Below are 27,157 nucleotides of genomic sequence, written 5' to 3' on the forward strand. Positions count from 1 at the left end.
CGGAGGGCGCTGCGGTCGGCGATGGCAGGGCGCGCTCCGCTCGGCGTGGCCCGCGAGGCCCTGCGCGCCTGGCTGCTGGGCGGCCTCTGCTTCTGGGCGCTGGGCGGCCTCTGCGGCCTGGGGGCGGCGGCGCCGGGGGCGGGGGCCGGGGCCGGGGGCGTCCCGGGGACCCCGCGCCCGTGCCAGGCGCCGCAGCAGTGGGAGGGCCGCCAGGTTCTGTACCGGCAGAGCAGCGGGCGCAACAGCCGCGCCCTGCTCTCCTACGACGGGCTCAACCAGCGCGTGCGGGTGCTGGACGAGCGGAAGGCGCTGATCCCCTGCAAGAGGTACGCGGGCCGCGGGGTGGGCGTCGGGGCGGCCCGGAGGGGCCGAGGTGGCGGGGGCGGCGCCTCCCTCTTGCCGAGGAGAAAAGTCGCAGGGAGGGTGGCCGGGGGCGGCCCGGTCGGGGGCTGGCGGGAGGGCTCGGCTCACCGTGCTCCGAGATACTCAGCGGGGCGGTGGCCGGTGGAGAAGGACCCGGGCAGGGGCGGGATCGCATCCCAGCGGCCCGGTGCCCACGTTCGCCCCGGGGCGCACGCTGCTGAGTCAGGCCCGCGGCTCTGGGCGTCTCATCTACACCATCTGGTCTCTTCCAGGAGTCCTCTGCGAGGGAGGCACGCCGAATGCATATACATTAAGAATTCTTGTTGCATTTTTTAAAGGAATAGGACGACACTGCAAAAGGTGTGGGGAATCAAGGAAAATATCGCCCACAAACTCATCACCCTGTTACAACTATTGAAATTTCTGTCTACTTCCTTAAATTTTTTTAAAGCAAGTGTGACATATGTGATCAAAAAACATCGTTTTTTAATATATATATATACACACACACACCATTTCTTATGCGTTCTTCATCGCCATTTAATTGGTTGGTCCCCGACCTATTTTTAATAGCTGCACAATATTCCATAGAGGAGCTATGCCATTTTCTTAAACCCACTTGTCTCATAATTCACCTTTCCACATCTGCTGTGAGAGAGGATGTCGTCTTTCTGAGACCTGATTTCTATTTTGGAGTCACCCCCTGTCCACTCCACAGCTTTCCTGTGGAAATTCCTATGTGTGCTCCTCTCCGGGTTATGCTGGCCTCTCTGAGGGGCGTTTCTGTGATTAGGAGGTGCGTCTGATGTTCGTGGTTTAAGGGTCTGGTGAGCAGTCAGATCAGGGGCAGATTTTGATGTCATTTCACCTAGAAGCATTTGTTGAAGTGTTAGGCATCTAGAAGAAAGTACTGAAGGGACAGAACCTTTCAAAGCAGTATATTCGAGAATGGAAGCTAATGCATTTGGAAGGGTACAATGTGTGCTGAGGAGAGCTGGAGCAGCCAAGTCATCATGGGGGCCGGGAGGATCTCTGAGGCCTCTAAAGAACACCGTGGCTCTGTCTCAAAGGTCAGAGTAACAGTCAACGACAACCAATGTTTGAGCACTTATTGTATACTGGGCATAGTGCTGAGGAATGTCCACATATTATGTGAAAATCTCACAACGGCGTGACAGTGGAGGTTTTATGATCTCTATTTTATAGACAGAGAATCTGAGATCCAGGGAGAGTCAACATTTTTTTCCAGACCTCACATCTGGGACTGGAGGAAGCTGGGTGGCTTCTGACCCATGTGCTCTTAACCACACTGTCATGCGTTCATCATGCATTTTTTTCATGGCAAGCACTTTGTGTAAACAGAGCGGGTCCTGAGCCTGTTTATACAGGTCACCTGAGCCACAGGTCACAGTCTGTGGGTGGAGTCACATGAAGGAGAATTCCCACCCAGTGAGATGAGGGTATGCTGTGTGTGACAAGAACACTTCAGATGGGCAGCTAACCCAAGCTTCCTGGAGGCGGCTGGAGCATGAGCGAGTCCCAAAGCCTTGCACCAGTGACCGGAGGAGGGAAGACTGCTCTGGGGGGATGTGGGTCTATTCCAGGATGGCCTGGAGCATACCGGGCTGGATGTATTGCGAGAACTGCAGACCAGTCTCTGTTAGGACAGAAGCACAGAGGACGTGGAGAGGTTGGGATCCGCTGAAGGATTGTCCAACAGTGGAAGGTCATGCTTGGATTATGGAATAATCACTGGATGTATGGTGGAGAATAAAGGAGAGCAAGAGTGGAAGCAAACACCTGACCTGGGAGACTTGTGTCGAGGTCGTGGTGAGAAGCGTACTGGTTTGGGAAGTATTAAAGGGGTTTATTGATGGTGGAGGTGAGGGGAGGGAAGAGTCGAGGAGAGGCCCCCATTTTTGGCTTCTGATGGCGTGGAATAGATAGTGACGTGATTCACGGAGACAGGGTTGGCTTTGTGCACGTGCGATTGAGGATAAACTGCTAACCTTTCTGTGCACTGACGGGAAGGCTGGTCCGGTAGTGGTGTATTGATGAACAGTCGTGTTGCAGACGGACTGGAATGGTGTAGAGCCCACTGCTGAAGCAGAGGAGTGTGGTCAGGAGAAGGGTAAGGGTCCATCCCCCCAGAGCTCGTATTTTCACAATGTAAGAGATGAAATGTTAGAGTCAGACAAATCTGAGTCTGAGTGCAGAATCCTAGTGTGGGTCTTTGGGTAAATTGCTGAAGCTTTCTGAGCCTCAGTTTCCCCATTTACAAAATGAGAATGGTAATAGTGTCTAATGGGTTGGATTGTGGCGGGGATTAAATGAGTTCAAGTATGTAAAGCACACAGTGCAGGGTCTGACACCTTGAATGTGCTTAGAACATGGCTACAGTTGTCCCCATGGCCACCACCATCATCACCATCCTGGTGAGTTTACCGTGGCCCTGAGACCCGCTGCCAGCCTGTAGGCTCAGAAACTAGACCGGGCAGGGCACTCAGGGGCCCTTCCTTTGGGAGCTGACTCGGGGGAAGCAGGCTTAACAGCTAAAATGTATACTTCAGTGAGTGCTGTGGCTGGCATGGCGGCCAGGATTCTCAGATCCGCAAGACTAGGTCATTCTCTCCCTGTAGGCAGAACTATGTGGGAGCCAAATTATAATCAGGAGGTTGTGAGCAAAGAGTTGGAGCAAAGTCACTGAATCTAATGATTGCCTGCTCTAGGCCAGGCTGGATGCTCAATGTTGAGCTTTCCATCATGAGTAAGACAGGCCAGCCCAGGGAATGGGGCTGAGATTCAGTGATGGGTCCATTTTTCACCGGAAAGATGCCTTGTCACTGGTTCTATGCTACCCCAACCCTGCGGGTCCAGACTCCCTCCACTCTGCAGGAAGGCTTGGTGAGTACCCTTCAAGCTGTCTTAGCCACCCTTCTTCATCGATGATTCTGCGATCGGTTCATATAGTCTTTATATGTGTGCATTGTGTCTTTAGCGGGGTCACAGCCAAATCCTGCTGGCCTAGAAGTTTTTCGGCCCCATGTGGTTGGTGATTTCTCATTTCTTTGTCCTGACCTATCAAGTGTTGATTTCACAGCTCAGATTTGAGAAGGCAGTTTTATTCCCCTTCTTCCCAGTTTCTTGGCAAGATGCTGTCTCACAGTCCCATCTCTGGCCCTCAGTCAGAGGTAGAGAAGAATGTTTAGTGCATAAATGCATTTTTAAGCTCTTTAAATGTAGATTTGCTGGAACAAACTCAGAAACTTTTTCAGGTATTAGCAGTCTGGCCAAGAAACCAGATGTTATTTGAAGAAAATATGGATGGGTTGTCTCTTCATATTTATTAGTAAGTTGAGAAGTAAGTTTCAGAATTGGATCAACTTCTTAAGATTTTTATTTTGCATCCAGATTGTTATGGAAAATCCCACTGATAGTTACTGTGGAATGACTAGGACTTTCCAGGCTCTCTTTTCCCTGAGATGATGGAAAAGATTAAACAACTTTACAAGCTTCAGATAAGACAGCCTTAGCAGAAAATGGGGACTATTAGTAATTGATACTATTTTGTTTTCTGGTTCCAAGTGTCTTTCCTGACTCCTTGACTAAACTCACAAGTATTACATTTGGAAGACTGAGGAAAAGCAAGAAGATTATTTTCATATTCCCACGAACATGTTGAACTTTGTGGGAGAAGCAATACTGAATGAATTTTGTGAGGCCACCAGTAACTTACTGCTCCCACTTACAAAATGGTGGCTCGGGGGTTGGAATTAATGGCACTACTGACGTGGAGTGAACAGAGAGGCATTAAGAGAATATGTGTGGGGACGTTAGGGATAATACCTTAGAAGACTAATCAACTCCCAATCCTACATGTTTGGGGATCTTGGGGGGAGGTGGTAAAAGATGAAAAGAAAAAATAGGTCTTAAGTGGCGTGGCAAGTGGATTCTCATTCAAATTCTGACCAGTTCATGTCTGTTTCAGTTTTCCCTGGGCATTCTATTTCTTGGAGAACAGAATATCATTTCTCTTCTGTATTTTTGGAGAAAGCCACCTAGCGTAGCAGAGAGAGCACAGACATCCAGGGAGGGAGTCACGGGATGTCAGACATGGCTTCCAGTCCTGGCTTCACCACAGCAAGATCCTAACTTCTCAGGACATCAGTTTTTCATCTTTGAATTTAATTTTAATGATCTACAATGTTTTTCCTAAAGAGTGTTTAGGCCTTTTCCCTTAGAGATGAAATGATACCATGGATGCACTCATTGCGCTTTTATTATATCGGGCTGATTCCCATTCCTACTGCGAGGTGATGAACTTAACATGGATTCGACCTTTTTTTCTCAGCGTGTCCCTTTGTGTAGATAAAATCAAAATGCTTTTTCTTCCTTCTCTTTTTCACCTAAACTTGTGTTCCTGGGCAGAGAAATGAGGGGCCACCCTTAAGTGCTCTGACTGCAGACTCAGAAGGCTCTGCTCTGTGTGCCACCCCACCCCCGAACATTCCAGGGCATGAATAGCATTGCTTACGAGTCTTCCTGTATCTGCTGTCAAAGATTAATCCCAACGGCTGTTATCATGCTAGGTAACTTCAACGATCATTGCATTTGAGCAGCAGGATAAGAGTGTTTTCCCCTCCAAATGTAGAGTTTTCTTTTATTTTGAAACTATCTCACTCTTACAGAAAGTAAGGACATAGCCATTTCCCCCCCGAATCATTGCAGAGTGAGTTGCCAACTTGATATCCCCACCACCCCAGAGACGTCAGCGTGCATTTCCTGCAAACAGAGCTATTCTCCTGCACGGCTGCGACACGGCCTTAAAAACCGGGACATTGACAATTAATGCGGATTAATTTCTACCATTGGAAATTCGGGGCTCATTCAAGTTCTGCCAGTTGTTCATTTATGTTCTTTATAGCCAAAGGCCCCAGTTTACATTCGAGCATTGCATTTAAGTGTCCTGTCTTTTCCGTGTTTTTCTGGCTGGAACAGTTCCTCAGTCTTCCTTGCATTTTGAAACTTTGGAAGATTACGAAGCAGTGATTTGGTAGAATGTGCTTTGATCTGGGTTTGTTTAATGTCTCCTTACGATGAGATTCTAGTTATTTCCCTGTGGTAGGAACACCACGGAGGCAGTCCTCTGTTCTTACCGCATTGTGATGTTCCCTGGAATTACTTGATTAACTAACGGTCGCAAGGTTTCTTCAGTGTGAAGTGACACTTTTTAGCTTTGTAATGAATAAGTATTTTGTAGGAAGTTTTTTTTTTTTTCCTTAGAGAGGAAGAGAGTGGGTGGGGAGGGGCAGAGGAAGAGAGAGAGAATCTTAAGGAGGCTCCACGCCTAGTGGGGAGCCTGACCCGGGGCTCAACCCCAGGACCCTAAGATCATGACCTGAGCCAAAATCAAGAGTCAGATGCTCAACTGACTGAGCCACCCTGGCGCCCCTGTAGGGAGATATTTTATTTTTTATTATTTTTAAAAGATTTTATTTATTTATTTGACAGAGAGTGGGAGAGAGTGTGATAGAACGTACAAGCAGGGGGCACAGCAGAGGGGGAGGGAGAAGCAGACTCCCCACTGAGCAGGGAGCCCGACGTAGGGCTGGATCCCAGGACCCCAAGTTCATGACCGGAGCCGAAGGCAGTTGCCCAGCTGAATGAGCCACCCAGGCGCCCCTGTAGAGAGAGATTTTAAAACCATGTACACATCCCATTTTCATGACACTCAATTTATTCATTTATTTCTATCAGCTTGGACTCAAGGATTCTCACTGTATTGCATTTGTTCTCACTGTTTGTTTTGATGTTCACGTTGTCCCAGATCTGGCCAGCGGGAACCTCTTTAAGTTGGCTTTTACGCTCTTTAAACATGTATCTCTTATTCTTTGAGCACTTCTTTGCTTTTTGCCACAATTAAGTGTTCCAAAATCATCTGTACTCTCTCTGCTAGAGTCTTGGAATAAGCCCCTTCTGAACCCGGAGCTCTGGTTACTTCTACTGGAGAAGCCGAGACCTCTTCTCTAGTTGTGCTCATAGCTATTAGGTGATATGGCTCCTAGACCCTCTCCGTGGACGAAGCAAGGGTATGATAGAGGTTTGAACACACACACACACACACACACACACACACACACACAGTCACTTACACATACATATACACACAAATTTACATGTACATACATTGCTAAGCTTCCAGTTCTAATACATATATATATTTATACCAGAACCTCCAATTCCATTCCACCCGCACATAGTTCATTTTTGGAGGTCTCTTCTCAGAGAAAACTGGCTGCCATTATTGGTTGCAGTAGGTAGCAATTGTGCATTGCTGTGATGTGCCCTCCCTACATGGTCCCCTCACCCCACTTGGGCTCTGCACCCTAGGCTAGACCATACAGATGCCTACCTTGCCTGGCCCTACCTAGTGATTTTAGATGACACTGTTGAGCGAGAGGAAAGGGAAGATCAGGTTATTATTATTATTATTATTATTATTATTATTATTTTGTTTGTTTGTCTTCTTTTGACTTTCTCTGACTTTGTCTTTGTAAATCCTCAGAATCCGTCTATGTGGCTGGGGGAGGTAAATTAGTATGAAGTGTTCAATCAATCGATTTACTTATTTATTTTTAATGATTTTATTTATTTATTTGAGAGAAAGACAGAAATAGCGCACACGCGCGTGAGTCAGATCACAAGCAGGGAGAAGGGCAGAGGGAGGGGAGCCTGATGCGAGGCTCGATCGCAGGACCCTGAGTTCATGACCTGAGCCAAAGGCAGACGCTTAACCCACTGAGCCACGCAGGCGCCCCTCCACAAATTTATTTAATCACAACCCCGTTTTGCGTGGATTGGGCTTCCGTTTTAAGAAATCACAACTTTCAGAATTTCAGGAGACTGTCTCTTTTTGCCTTTCCTCCCTCCCCTTGATCTCTGATGGCGGGAGCCAGCATTTTCTTTTCTTATTAGCTCAGGAAGTCTGACTGCTTGTGGCCTTTTGATCCTTCGAAAATGAACCATGCTGATTTGCAAAATTGAGTTTTTCTTCAAGAAAGAGATTTTCTTGGAAGCCCGTAAAGTTTGCTTTGAGTCTTAATTCAGTGGGTCTGTTGACCCTGGATTTCAGAGGGTTGATGCTGGGATGCCGAGGAGAAGCAGGCAGTGAGCAGCCTTAGTGCCAAGGAAGACAAGCCCCACGGAGTAATAGGACTGGTGGGGTGTAAGACTAACTTATAACTAGAAGCCAGAGGTGGTTGCCAAACTGCTCTGAAAACATCTTTACTTCTCTCTGTCAACCTTGAGCTGTTTCTTCCTGATTCTGCCCTCGAAGATGGCGGTCAGGGGCAGAGTGCCCAAAGATCTGAAAATATTCCACCAATTAGTGGTTTGTTTTTCCTGGAATAAATGTGATAGTGTTATATTTCCCCAATTCCAGTAAAAATCTTCTATTTTCCCCTTCATAATTTCTTTTATTTTACCCATCTTTAAAGAAAAAATTCCTCTCCTGATCCCACCAGCTGAAACCCCATTCTTCCCTTCTATTTAAAGCCAATCTTATGCTAAGTCCAGTCTCTAACCTCTCTGCTCTCTTGAACCCTCTCCAATCAGACCTTGAGCATCACAACTCTACTGGGCCTGCTCCTCTCATTGTTAACCAAATGAGCCTTTATCACTCCTCATTGTACTGCGCTCATTGCCGCCATCTTGGTATCTTCACGGACCACATTCTTCCAGTGTCTCTTTTTCCACCTCATTTCCTTTGCTTCTCAGTTGCCTTTGCTCTTCCTCCTCTTCTTGTGGACCATCAGTGGTCACATGTCCCAGGGCTCAGGCTTGCCATGCCTTTACTGTTCTGTCTACACCCCTCTCTTGGTGCCCTCAGCTCAGTCATGGCTTTGGCATACCCAACACTAACGCCTCCCCTGCAAACAAACAAACAAACAGAAAAAACAAACGTTCTTCTTGCAGGTTTCTTAGGTTCAGCTCATAGCAGCTCTGGTTGTTCAGGATCAATCATAGAGTCATCCTTGAGTTCTTCTCCTACTTGCCACTAGGAGTCCAGAAGCGAATCCTGTCCACTCTCATTTTGATACAGACCCAGAATCTGACCACGTGTTCACTGTCATTGTGAAGGCCCAAACCCTCATCATTCTTGCCTGGGCTTTTTGCACTGACCTCCTAACGGGTCCTCCTTCCATCCCTGCCCCCTTGGGTCTGTTCTCAACGTAGCCCCTTGAATGATTCTTCTAGAAATATCGTATCATGTCACTCATCCACTCAAAACCCTCCAATGCCGTTCTGTCAGAGTGAATGTCCTTACAAGGGCCCGGACGCCCTCAGGGATCCGCTCCCTGCCCCCCATGTCTTGTTTCTGAGCGGGCAGCAGCTGCTCGTTGCCAGCCCCCTCCAGCCCCTGGCTCAGCAGGCTTCCCCCCTGTTGGCACTTGGGTGGCTGTTTCCTGTGCATAGAAAGCCTTCTCCCTAAAAAGCTGCATGGCCCCCTCCCAAATCAGACTCTCTCTCCTGCCAACATTCTCCTACACAGCACCTCACTGCTTTTGTGTTCAAGACACTTACCACTATCTGACATACTATTCATGCTTTTTAAACCCGTCCCCTCATCTCCTCTGTCTCCCCTTGCCCAAAGCAAGACTCCACGGTCAGGAATTTTATCTGGTTGTTGCTGTTACCTCCAACACCACAGAATTAGATTTTTGGGGATAACTGAATGAGAGAATGAGTAATAATGGTGACCTAGTTATTGTAGAAGGATACTCAAAATAGGGGTCTGCAAAGAGAAAGAAAGTAAAAATTATCCATAACTGCTCAACTGATATGACTATTCTAATGTCTTCTGAATATCCTGAGTGATTTTTTAAAAGACTTATTTGTTTATTTGAGAGAGAGAGAGAGAGACAATGAGGTGGGGAGAGGCAGAGGGGCAGGGAGAGGGACAGGCAGACTCTCCGCTGAGCACGGAGCCTGACACGGGACTCAATCCCATGACCCTGCGATCATGACCTGAGCTGAAACCAAGAGTCGGATGCTCAGCCTCTGTGCCGCAGGTGCCCCTGTCCTAGGTGACTCTGAGTCGCACAGCATGCAGACCCAAGCACCTCCTATTTCACAATAGACTTTTTTTCACTTAACAACACACCATGCAAGCTCATCCATACTGACTAGTCCTCTTCGATAGTCTTTGGACTCCTGGCTTCTCCTCACTCAGGTCTCAGCTCACCCTCTCCTCAGAGGGACCTTCTGCGACCCTCCCCACCAGCCACTCCCCATCACATCTCGTTCTGTTTTCCTCCGGACACGGGACATGATCCCTGGGGGACACCATCTGGTCAGTTAATGTGTCTGGCGTTTATTGTCTGTCTCGCCTTCATGAGTGAGAGAATGTTATCGGTTTGATTTATCACCAAGCCTCCAGCACCTAGAAGTGCTTGGTACATCGTGAGACTCAGTAAATGTGTGCTGCGTGGATAAATATCATTTTCATGCTTTGGGACTACTAGCATTGTACCTGTTCATGGAGGAAAATCTAAGTGACACGGAAGAGCAACGTAACGAGAGTAAAGATGACTCATCATCCCGCTGTACGGCACTAAGAACCCTGCTGTCCGAGCTTCTGGGTTTCTTTTCCTATTCCTGTGGATATGATTTTAAAATTAAAATGGAGACCTGCTTCTTTAAGCAGTCCCTTATTGTGGGGGAGTCATGTTTGTTTCCCGTCTATTTCCCACTTGTTCAGACGACTACACCTTGTATTTGTGGGCAATTAGATGCGTACCACTTTTTTTCCCTAAAGATTTTATTTACTTATTTGACAGAGAGAGAGGCAGTGAGAGAGGGAACACAGGCAGGGGGAGTGGGAGAGGAAGAAGCAGGCTCATAGCGGAGGAGCCCGATGTGGGGCTCGATCCCATAACGCCGGGATCACGCCCTGAGCCGAAGGCAGAGCTTAACGACTGAGCTACCCAGGCGTCCCAGCTGCGTACCACTTTTTAACGTATTTTGGACACATTCCTAGATAAGAAACTGATAGAAGAGGGATTTGCACTTTTTGAGGTTGTGACAACTTTGCCCTTCGGGAAGGTTGCTCCCACCGGCAGACATTTCAGCTGGAAGAGTGTGATTGTTGGTGTTTCCCACACCCACGCCTATATGGAGTCTGATTGTTTTTGGTCACTAGCAATCTGATAAAGAAGAAACGGAAGGGCAAAATGACATGCCTGCGGTGATGTCGCACCCCCTGTGATTCTCACTCTGTTGTGACTCTCTCTAATACTCCCCAGGTAAGTCACCTATGGGCTGTTGGTTTAACAAAGACACGCCATCGAGTTCAGTAAAAGTTTTTTCTGACCTATTTTATAAAGAATTTCTTCTTCTAATCAGCATGGATATTAACGTTCATCAACCTAGTGATTTGTACTAATAGATCGCTTTACATTAAACCATCTTGGCACTCCTACAATACTCATTTATCATTTTGTAGTAGTCTTTTAATAGTCTGCTTGATTTGACTCACTAACATTTTATTTACGATTTGTTTTTAATCCATGGCCACAATTTAGCTTGTTCTTTAGTTTTTATTTTTCTGCTTTCTCTATTTTAATGCAGAAGAAGCTCCGTAAAACTGTCAGAGAATTGGCAAGCCTTCAATATGTCTCTGTGCTCGCCAGCCTTGAGGTTGGAAAAAATTAATTCCTGAAACCATTAGGACCGAACTCCTTTTGAAGAACTAACTCTTTGATCTCTTTTTAAGATCAAAGATCTAAGATCTCACGAAGCCATCGTGAGGATTTTTTCCCTCTGGTTATTGATCTACTTAACTTTCTGTTCCATTCTGCGTTAGTTTGGGTTATTTATATTTTCCTAGGAAATCTTCCATTTCATCAAGATTATGTTTATCATCATCATAAGTTGTACATGATATTCGCTGAACTCTGAAACAACTTCACCTTATCTACTGATATCCTTTTTTCTTCCCAATCGTCTTTTTCCTCATGATTACGTTTTTAACAATCAACTAGTGGATTTATGGAATGGTTTTAGGGTTTATTAAGTATTTATATTCTACATCACGGATCTTCTTTGTCAAGAACAGTTGCTGGTATCAAATGGCACTGCCTACCCATATTTTGAAAAGTTTTTAGGCAGGCTTGTAGTGACCCCCTAAGACAGCATACCATGACCTCCAGAAATGGACCCCCCGGGTTCCTTTCATCCATAACCTAGTCCCCTGCTCTTCCCTCGTCAAACACTATCTTCAGTGTTTCTCTTGCTCCTCAGTCCTGATTTTAGAGAATTTCCCCAATATGGGCATTGGAAGTTTCCCAAGCACCAATGGTTCCCATGGCAGAAAGTGATTTTTTGTGTTTCCCACACTCATGCCTATATGGAGTCTAAGTATTTTTGGTGGTGGCTCAGGGCCTCTTTGAACAGAGAGGCTGTGTGAAGATTCAGTCCCCCAGCAGGGTGCCTCCATGACCCTCAGATCCTCTAAAGATTGGAGAAGCTCTTGGACAGATGGCCTCTGAGCAGAAGACAGCTGCTCCTGGACGAAAAGCCTGTGATGCTCCTTCATGGAAGGCTGCTTCAGTGGTGGCTAAGGTTAGATGTACTGGGAAAGTTCCAGAGTGTGAGTTGTGCCAATGAGTGAGAGCCATCAGTCTGCCCTGGAAGAGGCAGCAAAGTAACCCCTCCAAGCTCCCCTAGTGTCTTAGTCTGTTTAGTCTGTCGTAACAAATACCAGAGACTGGGTAGCTGATAAGCAACAGTTCATTGTTCACAGCTCTGGACGCTGGAAGTCTGAGATCAGGGTGCCAGCATGGTTGGGTAAGGGTCCTCTTCTGCTCATAGACTTCTCGTTGTATCTTCACATGGTGGAAGGCGCCAGCTAGCTCTTTGGGGCCTCTTGTATAGGGGCATGAATCCCATTCATGAAGGCCCCACCCTCCTGACCTAATCGCCTCCCAAAGACCCCACTGGTAATGCCATCACCTTCGACATTAGGTTTTCAACACATGAATTTGGTAGGGTTGGGGGAGGGACACAAACCCTCAGATCAGAGCGCTGGAGACCCTGCTGCCCTGGAGCAGCTCCGAAATTGCCAAGCGAGTTGTTGTCAGATAGGAAGATGGTGGCACAGGGCCAAGAGCCACATGAGTTCCTCGGTCTGACATAGCATTTTCAGCTACAGGTGAGCTCTAACTTAGAAGGAATGTATGAGGCTCCATGAACCACCAGACTAGTTGGTGTGGCATCCAGGTTCAGCCATGATGAACGCAAGGCCTTCTGAGGTTGCTCAAACATACTTGCGGGGAGGACCATGGTAAGCCGGACCATCTGCATTGATTCCAAAGCTTCTAAAACAACTCCCCCCACACCACTCACCAAGTCCCTTACTGAGGTACATCTTATATTCTCTGGAATTGTAAGTCCTTCTTCTCAGAACGTGTCATCAAGAAGCTGATGATCCAGGATGTCAAGTTGAGAAAGGCAGACATGCCTCTGAGGAAGATGGTGGGGCACCTATGGAGTTACTGAGTTGGCTGAGGTCAAGAGGGAACAGTGTCTCCTTAGGAATCCCAGGGACACCTCTTGGCAGAGGGGCCCTGGTAGTCATGGGGGAGGCAGTGGCAGCAAATGTAGAGAAAACACAAGAACGTGGAACTCTCCTTCCAGAAGGAACGGGGCAGTGGACAGTGGGGAGCAGAGGCGCTGGGAAGAGAATCTACTTCCGATTTAATACCCACTGAAGTGTCATGTCATGTTCTGTGTTCTGATGTGGTTTATCTATTTCCTCTGGATGTGGGAGTCTCCTCTCGCTCTGAATCGAGCCCTCTCCCTGTCCCCTTTGTCACATACTGTATTTTGGACAGCGACCCCCCACCCTCGTCCAGCTCCAGTTACTGTCAGGGTTGCCCTTGGGACCCCCCGGAGAGCCTCCCTCGTGATGTCTCAGTTGTCCTAAGGAGTGAGGGGACGAAGCTTGGGAACCCACTTTCCTGTCACCAGAACACAGTTTCTTCTGTAAAGGATAAGTATGTATTTAGGTCCCACTCAGTACGTTGAAAGGAATTTAAAGTGCTTGGGTGATTTCTCGTTCCTTCTTTCACCGTGCTGAGTCAAGCCTCTGTAAGGTCAACTGCTTTACTTGTTAAACACAGAGGAGTTTCTATTGTGGGAGTGTTTGCACAAACTTCTAAGTAGCCTTGCCACAAAAGAACCATAAGTGATTTTACTCCTTTTATTATTATGCGCTGCAGTATCTTTTATGCTGATACGCTTATCTACCTGAATCCTCCATTTTGATTCAGGTCTCAGTCAGCTTGAAAATGTATTCAATTAATTTTCTTCAGAGAGGGTATGGCTGTGGTGGTACAGTTCCAGGGATTTTGATAAAGATTTTATTTATTTATTTGAGAGAGAGAGTGAGCGAGCACATGCTTGACCACAAGCAGGGGAAGCAGCCGGGGTGGGGGGGAAGCAAACTCCCCGCCGAGCAAGGAGCCTGATGCGGGACTCGATCCGGTGACCCTGGAATCACGATCTGAGCCCAAGGCAGGTGCTTACCCAGCTGAACCCCCCAGGCGCCCCCACTTCCAGAGATGTCGAATGCCTGAGAACATCCACTTACTGCCGTTTTACATACAGCCAATTTTGGGGTGTACACAATTTATTGGGTCATAACAATAGTGTTTTGTGCTTATGGCACAAAAAGGGAAGTCCGATACCAAACTACGTTTGCGTTAGTTTTAATACATTTTTTTCCGGTCCTCGTTTTTGCAGGTTGTTTCTGTTATCCTGGAGCGTTATTAACATCTCCAGGTTCTGTCCAGCTCTAGGGAAATTTCATCTGCTGTTTCTGGAGGCTGGATACTCTCTTCTCTCCTTGTTCCTTGTACAATCTCTACTTACACGGATTGGTTCTCTTACCCCTGTTGCCCCACATTGCCCCACATCGCTTATCTTACCATTAGCCTTTTGGTCTCTTTGTGTGTCTTACCTAGAGTTCTGGAATCGTACCTTTAAGTCACTGCTTCTGTTTTTTGTTTGTTCTTTGTTTCCCACAGCGAGAGCATTCTGCGCCACCTCCACTGTGTTTTCGACTTTGATAATCATGTTTTTCATTAGAGAGCGATCCTTGTGTTCACACATTAGTCTTTATTTCTTAAATTCAGTATCATCCCAAATCCCAGTGAAAGTAAAAAATAAGATTTATATTTTAGACTCATAAGCGGTTAGCTGCAAGGGCGTCTGTGTTTCTATTTATTTTGTTTTTTATTTTTTAAAGATTTTATTTATTTATTTGACAGAGATAGAGACAGCCAGCGAGAGAGGGAACACAAGCAGGGGGAGTGGGAGAGGGAGAAGCAGGCTTCCCGCTGAGCAGGGAGCCCGACGTGGGGCTCGATCCCAGGATTCCAGGGTCACGCCCTGAGCCGAAGGCAGACGCTTAACAACTGAGCCACCCAGGCGCCCCTGTGTTTCTGTTTACACGCAGTGACGACTGGTATGTTTCTCCTGAGAAGCGTAGCACTGACTGGAGGAACTGACTAGCCTTGTACCCTCCCAACCTCCTTAACACCCCCCTGATGTGTCGTTCTAGAACTCACTGTGAGCCATGGCAACATGGGTACCCTGGTACTAATGATGCTTTTCCTTCCAATGGTGAGAAGACAGCTTGAACTTGAACTTCTTTTACCTTCCATCTGCTGAAAGAGTATATGGCTGCACGTTGCCAGTATTCATCCTGAAACATTCTTGGAAAAAAAAGAAATCTCTTCAGTTTCTTGAGCAACATTTTCCTCTTTTGAACTCGAATCCAAGTGGTGGAAGCCCATCATCTTACAGCTCCTTAAACTGCACACATAATTGTTCTTTGATTTCGCTTTGCCTAGGGCTGTGTTCTCAAGTAACTTCATTGTCCTTTTGTTATATGTGGTTGCTGTCAGCCTGCACGATGAGCTGCTGTCTGACACAACAGTTTGGAAATAGGGTTTTGGTTTTCTGTCTCATAATTACCGGCGGGTGTAACTCAATCTTGGTACAGGCCGGGATGGCAAGTGGCTGCCGGTGAGTTCTTCCTGCTAAGAGTCAGAGAGCTGGCGTGCGTCCCCGATCTGGTATATGGCATATTAGACAAATCCAAGTTTGCCCAATTTCTTCCCTAAAAGCCAGAGTCCTTTTTGTAACCACAATATTATATTTGCCCACTCCCTTCTCTGCAGTTGAAGGTATCTTGGGGGGCCAAGCAGTTACAGGTGGATGGAAAGAACCACTCCTTCCCCCCGGTGGAAGGAGGGGAAGGAGCATGGGGTAAGTGAATTAGAGCGAGTCTGGTAGGAGAGCGGACCCAGAGTCCAGGCCTGGCACATTATTTACGACTTCGTTATGCTCTCAGCCTCATATTCTCCTCTGGTTAAAAAAGAAAGAAAAAAAAAAGCTAATAATGTGTCAGCCAGTGGAATTTCCAAGTCTGAAACGTCTGCCTCAGACTGTTCTTTTTTTTTTTTCCTTCCTTTTTTTTCCCCTCGGCTACTCTGATTCTAGACAGAAAAACAGTTGCCTCTCGGCTACACCGGCAGTAGCCTTTCTGGTTTATCAGCGCCCAAGCCGGGCTCTGATATCGTGGGTTCTGGGCTTAGCCAAATCCTTGGGCCCTGCTCGTTCTGGAACGAAAGGCTCTCAGAGAGTCATTGGAAAGCACCGGATAGATCAGAACGATAAAGCAGTGCATTTCCTGTTTGTAGGGTGCTTTCAGCTGCACGTGTCCGCAAATCTGACTGACAGATGCTGAAACTCTAAGGACGTGTGTAGTTCACCTCAGACTGTCGGGGATGCGCGTTCCTAGGTCGGACTCAACGGTATCACCACGGCCCCTGGTTCTCCTCCATCCATCTTCTCTGCCATTCTCAGAGAAAGTTGGCTCACACTTGCAGGACGCCATGCTGACTTGTTGCCTCGTGGCCTGAAAGTGGCTGTCCCCACTCCAAGCATTATTTCCCTGTGTTCAAAGACAGGAAATGAAGGACAGAGCAGGACAGGGGGTCTATTTTTTTCTAGAGAAGAGAAATCTCCAGGGGCTCTCTTCTTCCAACAGACTTCCTTTTACATCCCCAAGGCCAGAACCAACTATACCCCCAGCTCCAAGGGAAAAAAAGGAAGTGAGTCGATGAGAATACTTCCTCAGCCTCTGTATTGACAGGCAGGCAGGAGAGAAAGGGTGAGATGCCTGTGGGTCTGCTCCGGAGGGGTCCACTTTGGCCCTCAGGACCGTTCTCTCCTTTATCCTCTGTCCTGCCTGGATGAACCAGCCCTTCGTCATCACACGGCCGATCAAGTCTTCAGTGCGCAGATGAGATGAGTCGTTTCCTTGTCAAACATGAATGGGTGACCGTAAACGCAACCGTTCGCAGGCTTTCCTACAGAGCTACAATCCCTTGCATTTGTATAACGGTTTATATCTGCTGTCTCAAATCATCTTCATAGTCATGCTTCGAGCTTCAAAATTCTGGCCTCTCTTTACATATGAGAAACAGGGAGATTAAAATTATGATCACAGAGCCCAGCAGTAGTCGACTGGGAACCTCGATTTCTTGACCTGAGCTTTTTCACAGTGCAGTTCATGCCGTCCACAAATCTTACCCTACAGTAGGAAAACTAGACGGAAAGGCCTCCCCCTGCCGCACTATAACTGGGTAAATGTTTAGGACCTTTCTAATGGGAAGAAATGAATGAAGCGCTACATCCAGGTAAAAATTCTAGTGTTCCTGGGGCACCTGGGTGGCTCAGTCGGTTAAGGGTCCGACTTTTGGTTTCTGTTCGGGTCATGAGCTCAGGGTCATGGGATCAAGCCCTGCATCGGGCTCTGTGCTCAGCAGGGAGTCTGAGACTCTCTCTGCCCCTCTCCCTCTCCCCCTCTCCCCTCTCAAAAAAAAAAAAATTCTAATTCCTTTTGGAAAACATTAGTACCTTGTAAAATATAAAATAGAAATTTCCTTCGATCCAACAATTCTGGTCTATAAACTTTTCATAGGGTTGTAAACACAGAAAGGCCAAAGCGTTTATCTCCAATTTATATTCAGCTTTGTTAATATTAACAAGTTGTGGAAATAATCTAAGTACTCATGAGTAGGGGATGACTGAAGCAAAACGGTGTGTGTGATACATATAGGCATTCAAACACTAACGGGGCCACGTCAGGGCCACAAACACCAGCTAGAAGGAGCTCCCACTGACAGAACTTGTGACAATCTGAGCATCGAATGGAACGATGACTTTAATTGTCATACATTGAATATATAAAAATTCTTGAGTCCAGGGTGATGATTGATAGATAAATAGATAAAAAGATAGATGTCATTTGTTATACCATTGGTATCCCAATCTCCAGGGAAATAATTGATTCGGGAAATGGTTTTACCCAGAACCATTAGGTGACAGTTATTGGCTAATAGGCTCTTCCCAGCATCATAAGTATTCCTGACCAATTACTTGCTAACTGTAAAAGGAAACGCCTTCATGATGGAGACATCTGGAGTAACCATCTAACTTGGTGATCGAAGTTAGTAGCAGGGATGGGACATCACCTGTCTTCTGCTGTCACACCTCATGAAACACACAGCCTTATCAATTTCTTTCCAAAAATCTTTAACCAAATTACATCAAGCCTTTAGAATTCAGGTCTAGTTTGGAGGAATGACAGGAGCTAGAGGAACAAGTTAAATGAAGAAACTGACAAAAATCTGGAATGGGGAATGTGCAGACCGGAGTCAAGGTCATGTTAAAAATAAAAAAGGTAGGAGTAGTGTTCCAGATTTTTACAACAGTAGAGACCTAACAACCAAATATAATGCTTGAAACATGGCTGGACTCTGATTTTATTTTATTTTTTAAAGATTTTATGTATTTATTTAAGAGAGAGACAGAGAGAGAGCATGAGCAGGAGGAGGGGCAGAGGGACAAGCAGACTCCCCGCTGAGCAGGGAGCCCCATGCCGGGCTCCATCCCAGGACCCTGGGACTGTGACCTGAGCCAAAGGCAGATGCTTAAGCGACTGAGCCGCCCAGGTGCCCTGGATTCTGATTAAAAAAAAACAACAACTTTAAAATATACTTTTGGGGGACAACTGACTATGGACCAGGTATTAGCTGGCATTGGGGAATGAATTTTAATGTCTTAGGTGTGATAATGGTAGTGTGGTGGGGAGGCAGAAAGTCTTTGTTTTTAGCAAATATTTAGAAAATAGATAAAGCAAATAGAGCAAAATGTCACCATAATTGAATCTACGTGGTAGATACACAGGTAATCATTGCACCTGTCCTTTATCTTCTGCCTTTTAAAAATATTTCATAGTAAATTAAGAAAAATGGATTCCATAAATCTGTATTTTTTGACCTGGAAGGATATCAAGGACAAATGGTCGAATTTAAAACATAGGTTAACAAACACTGTATTCACTCATTTTTATAAAATGTGTCGAGTACATGTAATAAAAAGTCTCTAGGATATTTGCACAGCATACTCATAGCAGGGTCGCAGGGTTATTCACAATAGCCAGAAGGTGGAAACAAGCCAGGGTCTACACACAGATGGACGGATAAGCAAAACGTGGTCTCTACGTTCAGTGGAATATTAGCCTTACGGAGGAGGGGGATTCTGCCCTACGCTACAGCATGGATGAACGTCGAGGACACGATGCCGAGTGACAAAGTCGCAAAAGGACAACGACTGTATGATCCCACTTCCATGGGGCACCTAGAGAGTCAAGTTCACAGGGACCGGAAGTAGAACAGTGGTTGCCAGGAGCTGGAGGAGGGAGAAGTGGGGAGCTGCTTAATGGACACAGAGTTTCAGTTTTGCAAAATGAAGAGAATTCTGGAGGTCGGTTGCACAAGGATACAGATGTAGTTCGCTCTATTGAACTACACATTTAAACGTGGCGAAGAGGGTAAATTTTACGTCATGTGTCTTTTGCCACAATTTAAAGAAATTTAAATAAAAATATCCATATATGTTTAGACACAGGCACAGAGTTGTTACTTCCATAAGTTTGAGTTCCTGGACATTTTTTACTTCATTTTCCATTTCTGTACTGTTGGGATTTTTTTTTAATTTTTATTTTTTACTTCAGACAGGAATCAGTTTTACAAAAAACAGAAGATATAAAACTTCTACAGGTTTTCAGTGTTTTGGAAAACATGGGCTGCTAGAACGTCAGTTTTAGGACAATGGATTTTCAGGGAACAACAGAAATGGTCAGTGAAGCCTGAGAATTTTGTCAAAAGCAACAGACATCCTTGGTCCCACGAGGAGAGAGGCAGAATGGGGCACTGGGCGCCTCTTCTGCACTGAGGCTGGTGTGGAGAGCTCAGCCTGCTGACCCCTTGGCCGGGCCTGTCCGGCCTGACCTTGCGCGCAGCAGAGGCCTGGCAGGGCCCTCCCGGGAGCTGTGCTTTGCTTGGGGTCTGGCCAGCGAGGAGGAGTTTGCTGGCTGTTGTTGACCCAGGCCTGACCTGCCTGCCTTGTCCTCCAGGCCCTTTCCAGCACCTCACCTTGCTTGCACCCCGGGGGTGTGATTTGTGACTCCTGTCCTCCAGGCTTCCTCCACTTCGGAGCCAGGCTTTGATCTTGCTTCCCGGGATCGAGTTTCGGTTGAAGACGGTCAGTCCAGTCCTTCGGGTCTACGGGCTATTACCCGCACAGCATCCCAGGCGGATGATTCATTTCAACCCTGGCTGATCTCTGCATTTTGACCTAATGGCTCTATCAGGCACCAGAGCCTGTATCCTCTTTGCGATGGAGAACCTTACCTCTTAACTGGGAATCGTGTTCACATCCATACCCAAGCCACAACAGCATCATCAAAAGCTTCTTTTCCAAAACTCAGTATGGAGCGGTACTAGCATCTATGTCCGTATGGGACTTTGATAAAAAGCAAACAGTTATACGGCCGTATTTGGTTTCCCATTAAATGAATATTTTCTGTTTTGCTTAAGACACTGTCAACATAACCTCGATATCAGATGATGGCCTCTTGTGAGAAAATTAAATATTTTGAAAACAGCAAAGTACTGAGAACGCTGTAACAAACACCTGTGTTCGGACCACCCAGAATGGATAAGTGTTCGCAGTTTGTGATGATTCTTTCAAGTCTAGCATTCTCATTTTGAAATTAAATTTTCCCTCTGTGCATGGGCAGAGCCGGCCCCGGGACAGCGGTGAACTTGGCGGCGTTCCTCTCCGGCCGCCCCTTCCCCTCCCCAGCTGGGCGCTGACCAGGAGGCCGTGGCCCTGGGGTCCGCGCACGGCCACGGCCACGGCCACGTGGTGTCCCTCCCAGGACAGCTGTGCTGGCGGCTGTCCTCCGGGGCTCTAGGTGGAACAGCGGAGTCCTCCACTGTATTAGAAATGAGGCCTGGTTATGAGTCACACAAAAAGTTCCAGGCGGAAAAAAGCAAAGTTTATTACAACAAAGGAAACCTCATAACTCTGCAGGGGGATCTCCAGACACTGAGCCTCGGAGAAGAAACGCATCCAGCAAATGCACCGCCGTTGGGAGTCCCAGCTCGCCACCGCGTCTCCTGCTTCCTTCTTCACTCCTGCTCGGTTCGCATGTCCGAAACAGCCTCCCACTGCCTCGGAGCTTACAGGGGACATGTCCAGCCACATAAGGAGACTGCCTCGCAGGCCTCGGGTGGCAACCCCACAGGTTCTTCGGGGGGAGTCCGATCGTCTCGCCCTGGGTCAGCTGTCCTCCTCAGGTCCAGTAAGCTCTGCTGACGGTGGCCGGCCGGCCAGTGTGCTGTTCGGGGGCTGAGGGCTGTTCTCAGGAAGGACCACCGCCCCCCTGCTGCCCATGGAGCATAGCTCAGGGGACGGTCGCTACAGTGCAAGCAGCACACGACTGGGGGTTCTGCAGGAGCGACGACTGACTGTCTAGGCGAGACGTCTGGGGCTTGGGAAGGCACGAGAGGACGGTGCCAATGGTGAGAATAAAGAAGAGAGCCTCCCTGAGGGCACACGGTGCAGGTGTTTTGTGCGGCCTGCTGTCCCCGAAAGGCTCGTGGGACAGGATTTGTGTCCCGAGTCCTGTATTTATGAATGGACAGTCCTCTAACATTGAGAGTAATGTGTCCGCACTCCTTACATGAATGCTCAGACTGATGTGCCAGGGACTTCACTGGGCACGAGACAACAGTGACAGCCCCCCCCCCCAGCTCCTGCAAAGGGCTCCCAGTAGGTTGGGAACCCTGCGTGTGTATTTTTAATAAGAGATTGGCTCCACTTTCGTGGGAGTGATATCATAGCAAATGAACACTTTGCTTTCTGCCGTCACTCCCACTTCTAAAAGGCGTGTGTTTGGCCCTCGTAAGCCATGCCAAGTGTTTGCTGGAATGAAGCAGGATAGTTAAATCTAAACACGTAAAATGGGGCCACGGTTACATTTCCATACTGGCTCGTAGAAAACGGAAGCGCAACCCTAATAGTGGTACTATTTTGACCATGTAGACAGTGATGGTTTATAATAGTTTTTCTGAAGAAAATACTTTGTAAGCTTGTCCTTGGGATGGCGAACATTTGCCCTGGAGGCAGATGGAGGCTGTGGGGTACGGTGAGTCTCACGTTGTTTGCTCAGGAGAGCCCCCCTCTCAGCTCGTTGGCCCTCGGGTGTCGTGAATGTCCCTGTGTGAGGTCAGAGCACATCCTCACCATGCTGGACCAGCAGCAGTGGCCTGAGTTTTGGGTCGACAATCAAACACAGGGCTTCCCCCAACACCAAGATTGCTTGGCTGTAAGATCCACACAGGATTGGGGATAACGCGGTGTGCAGGGTGATTCGGGGGGGTGTCTGCAGACTTCCCGCCCAGCCTGGGAGTCTGTCTGGCTCGCTCCACACATGGGCTGTACACGTGGGCAGGAGAGACGAGGCCTAGAGCACGTGGACAAACTGTGTGGGAAAGTAGTCGCTCTGGGGTCCCCTCAATGTTTGCATCTCTGCTTCCTCCAGGTATGGGGGGCCCCTCTTTCTCACGCAGCTGTGCCTTACTGAAGCCCATTAGTCGTGACTGACAGTGGAGACAGTGGGGTGCAGGTGTGTGGTCTGACCTCAGCAGCTTCTAGCTGTGCTACATTCAGTGCCCCCAATAAGTCCTGATTTGGTGCTGCTGGGAGAACTCAGCCAAGCCAAGGGTCCAATCCCCCTGGGTCCCTGTGGCTACAAGGTCACAAACCAGCTGTGAACCCAAGGCCCTGTCTTCCTCCTGTTTGTAGCCTAAGCACAGGATCCGGCATATAATAGCTACTCAATGATTCAATATTCAATTTTGGACTCTGAATTGTAATGATTTCGTATTTAGGTTGTCAATGTGTCGAGTGCTCATAAGTACGTAAGTGATTGCCTCTATTTTTTCCTACTTGTTCCATTCTAAGGGTAATTTGTGTCGAAGGCGTTTGGACCGTATGCTGACTTAAAAGGCACAGTGATTGTAACATGAGGTCCTGATCTATTCTCTTTATATGTGTCTTTCAGATTATTTGAATATATTTTGCTCTATAAGGATGGAGTGATGTTTCAGATTGAACAAGCCACCAAGCAGTGCTCCAAGATCACCCTGACGGAGCCCTGGGACCCTCTAGACATTCCTCAGAATGCCACGTTTGAGGACCAGTACTCCATCGGGGGGCCCCAGGAGCAGATCACTGTCCAAGAGTGGTCCGACAGAAAGTCAGCTAGATCGTGTAAGGCTTCATAAAGTAGCCAAGCGCTGCATCTCGGGAAGTGTGATGGGGAGAAAGTTTAAGTCCATTAAGGAAGGGTAGTTAGGGCAATTGATAAGCTTAAGCAAATTGTTTAACGTCCCCCGCACCTGCTTTGAGTCCCGCCTGCACCCCGCCCCCACCCGGTGTACTCCTGCAGTTTTTTTTTTTTTTTTTTAAAGATTTTATTTATTTATTTGACAGAGAGATAGACAGCCAGCGAGAGAGGGAACACAAGCAGGGGGAGTGGGAGAGGAAGAAGCAGGCTCCCAGCGGAGGAGCCTGATGTGGGGCTCGATCCCATAACGCCAGGATCACGCCCTGAACAGAAGGCAGACGCTTAACCGCTGTGCCACCCAGGCGCCCCTCCTGCAGGTTGTTTAGCTCCAGAATCTAAGCATCATATTTGAAACACCTCAGCCTTCTAGCATCGCCTGTACCTTTCTGCCACCTTGGCTCTGACATCGAATGGTCCTGAGATCTGTGACATGGAAGACATCTGTCTGAGGTCTACTTTACAATCTCATATCACTTCCTAAAGTCACGGAGAGCAGATCTACCCCCGTTATTCTGAGTGTCTGCTTTTGCATATAGACATGAAGCTCTTCTCTGCGATGCTTCCGTACGCCTACCCTAGAATGGTTTCAAAAACCCAGGCTTCATGGCGTATGTGGGAAATAGTACAAAACAGTGTGAGAACAGATCCCCCCGCCTCCGCCAAGCTTAGCATAGAATTATCATATGACCTCGTGATTCCACTTCTGGGTGTATACCCGAAAGGATTGAAAGCCAGGACTCAAAAAGATATGTGTGCACCCGTGTTCATAGCAGCCTTAACCATAATAGCCAGGTGGTAGAAACTGCCCAAGTGTCCATCGGCGGATAAATGAATACCCCAAATGTGGTCAAAGAAACAATGGGATATTCAGCCACGGATAATATTGGATGAACCTTGAGGACACGATGCTGAGTGAAATAAGCCAGTCACTCAAGGACAAATACTATATGAATCCACTTATCTGAGGTCTCTAGAGTAGTCCCGTTCACAGAGACAGAAAGTGGATGGGGGTTGCCAAGGGCTGGGGGGGAGGGGAGATGGGGAATGAGTGTTAGAGGGCACGGAGTTTCTACTGGGGAAGATGACAAACTTCCGGAGATGGGTGGTGGCGATAATTTCATGTGAACATATTTAATGCCACTGAACGTCCTTAAAAACAGTTAAAAGGGTGAATTGTATGTATATTTTACCGCAAGAGAAAAAATAGAGGCATTTTGCCTATCTTCTATGTTAAAAAGACACCTTACCTTCCTCTTACAGATGAAACCTGGATCGGCATTTATACTGTCAAGGATTGTTACCCTGTCCAGGAAACCTTCACCAAAAATTACAGTGTGATATTGTCCACGCGGTTTTTCGACATACAGCTGGGCATTAAAGACCCCTCGGTGTTCATCCCGCCCAGTACCTGCCAGACGGCCCAGCCGGAGAGGATGAGCGAGGACTGCTCCTGGTAAGCCCGTGAGCGCCCCAGCGGCGGCATCGGACGTCATCCCCAGCTCGAAAGGGATTTGAGGCTTTTGAGAAGCGAGAACCTTCACTGGAGAGAACTCGTGACTGTAGGAAGATAAACACTGATCTGGGGCTCTTTGTATATAGGATTTTGACGACTCAAGCTGTGTTTACAAAAGGGCAGAGCATTTGTGCAGCCCGTGTTGGGAGCTGTGTTTTCCGCACCTGCAGGTGGATCTGGGCGCAGGGGCAGACGTGAGCGAGGGGCGGCGGGAGCAGCTTGCCTTGGCCGGGAGGAGGGTTGTCACTGACCTTACCGAGAATGGCTGGATTGCTGCCACGTGATAATAATAAAAGGCAGAACAGCTTTGGTCCGTTTTGTGATAAAGTTTTACATTCTCACCAGATCATGGCCCAATATTGCCTGCACCGGGGCGGGGGGGACCTCTCCCTTAGCCACTGACAAAGTGATTCCTTAAGATCCCTCCCAGGCTTAAGAGCTTTATGGCATGCCCCGATTGGTGTAAATTTTGTGAGGAAATGAAAGACTCTAATACAAAGTAATTATTCCTCAAAGAGACATTTTAAACCAGAGGGTCTAAGAATCTTAATGTCTCTACCTGGGTAAGCACGAGCCACGTATGTGTCCTCTTCTCTATGCAAGACTATTGCTGTGTGTGCCGAATCCTCACCTCTTTGTCAGGAGATCTAGAAATACAGATAGATTCTAAAAATAGCATTGTGCTGGGAGCCAGGAGACCATTGTCTTCAGAATCCAGGACTGGAATTCCTCTGTACTTGAACGCCTTTGATGCACTAAATGCACTGTGCTTTCCCCCACTCGAGCCCTCCTGGGGCAGTTTCGCAACCCCTTTGTCTATGTGACTTCTGCTCGTCCTTCCCAGGTCTGCTCACACTTGACCTTCTGTGAGCTGCTCCCAGGCCGGCCCGGGTTGGGGGCACTCTGTAGCCTGAGCATGCTGTCCTCGCCATACTTATTAGGCTGTGTGCTAATTTCCTGCTTCCTGGACGCTGTCGCCCACGAGCCTGGCCACGAGCAACTTGAGTACGGGTACCACGGTCTGTTTACTTTTATATGCCCAGCGCCAAGTAAGTGCCTGGCACGCGCTCAGTGCCCCAAGCGTTTGCAGAGTGGAGAATGCCAGGCTCTCCGGTCATGAGTTGCCTCATCTGTTCAAGGGTTGGGTTTGCTGATCTCTAGGGAGACTCTTAGTGATAAAATTTATTATTCTAGATTCTTCTACTATTGTGTTTCATCTGGCTATCATCTATGACTAGGAGAAATGTATGACCTGTATATCACGCGGAAAACAATCTGTATGACTCACAGTTTATTTCAATAAACATGTTTAATTGCATTTCAAGTGTTCTTTGATATATTTACTTTTGTCATATAGATGGATTATCTTGGTTTTTCCGGAGTTAAAACTCCTTTCCAATGAATAAAGTGCTTCATGTGATCTAAGCCACGATCATTACCCTCTCTCAAAGGCTTGCTCTTCCGCTCAAAGCCCAGTTGCCTGAGTCGAAGCCTCAGAGGCGTTCTTGGCCCATTTCTCTCCTTCAGTCCTCACAGGCCGTCAGTGTCCCGAGTCTGGTCAGAGTAGCTCCTGTCCATCCCCTCAGCCGCCATCCAGGTCCAGGCTCTTAACATCCTGCTGGCCTTTGCAAGATCTTCACGGCCTCTGTCTTGCCCTGGTTTTCTCTCCTCGAGGGCATCCTCTGCTCAGTCAGGCCCAAGCCGGCGCTGAGCCCCTGTGATCTCCAGGGCCCATGCCGGTTCTCGGAGTCTCAGAGCAGAAGGAAGGCCAGGCAAGGCCGGCATCTGGAATGCACAGACGCGACTTTCACGGCTGCCTTCGAGGCAGTCCAGCCGGATAAAGCCTTTGTGACAGTGTTTGCTCACTTCCTATCTCGCCACCCACGGGATGGCCCTGTCCTTCCTGAACCGCAGGTCCCCTCAGCTCTGGCTCTCGGCCCTTGCCCACCCAAGTGCACATCCCCTCTCGCAGGAGAAGGAAAGGAACCCCTTTTACTTTATTCAGGACATGCGAGGTGGGTGCCCTTTTAGTTCTCTGTTGGCCTGTTTTAGCAGTTAAGCCATTTCGCAGACAGGAATAAGAAGTCCCTCTCGCAGAAGGATTTTACGTCTGGTGGGACTTCAGTTCACCTCCGTGGGCTCCCTGCTCATGTGGGTCCCCACTGTGGCAAAGCGAAGGGGAGGCTCCTCAGCGTGGTGCCCTCGGCCCTTCTGATCGGGCCCCCTCACTTTCCAGGGTCAGCGCTCACGCTGCTCTCTCTTGCTCAACAGCCACAAGAGCCTGAGAAGTGAGGCGCAGCTTACCTCTGGGTGGCAGGAGGCCTTCCTGAGTCACCAGTCTTATGTCAGAGCCCTCCAGTGGACATCATAGTCAAAAAGAAGAGTGAACAGGCAGGGACATGTCCCCGTGAATGAGGAGGAGCCCCCAAAGGCTCCCCCATCTGCAG

At 47.9% G+C, this 27,157-nt stretch overlaps 1 protein-coding gene and 1 long non-coding RNA gene across 3 annotated transcripts in view; one reads left to right on the plus strand and one right to left on the minus strand.

Annotated features, from left to right (window-relative positions):
* On the plus strand, positions 1-26,028 carry EPDR1 (ependymin related 1). Of its 2 annotated transcripts, XM_040644409.1 has the most exons (3): positions 7-326; positions 22,913-23,121; positions 24,458-26,028. In XM_040644409.1, the coding sequence occupies exons 1-3, from the start codon at positions 22-24 to the stop codon at positions 24,652-24,654; spliced, it is 711 nt and encodes a 236-aa protein (XP_040500343.1). In that variant the 5' UTR covers positions 7-21; the 3' UTR covers positions 24,655-26,028. The 2 variants fall into 2 exon arrangements, with proteins under 2 accessions (XP_040500344.1, XP_040500343.1); XM_040644410.1 differs by lacking the exons at positions 22,913-23,121; positions 24,458-26,028 and adding an exon at positions 636-1,730 and having other exon boundaries at positions 1-326.
* The window catches only part of LOC103674612, a 204,502-nt gene continuing 203,331 nt past the window's right edge, over positions 25,987-27,157 (minus strand). The window contains exon 13 of the long non-coding RNA XR_005838635.1: positions 25,987-26,495. This is a non-coding gene — a long non-coding RNA (uncharacterized LOC103674612). The remainder of the gene's footprint in view (positions 26,496-27,157) is intronic.

Source organism: Ursus maritimus, unplaced genomic scaffold (genome assembly GCF_017311325.1).
Source record: "Ursus maritimus isolate PB19 unplaced genomic scaffold, ASM1731132v1 scaffold_3, whole genome shotgun sequence".
NCBI lineage: Eukaryota > Metazoa > Chordata > Mammalia > Carnivora > Ursidae > Ursus > Ursus maritimus.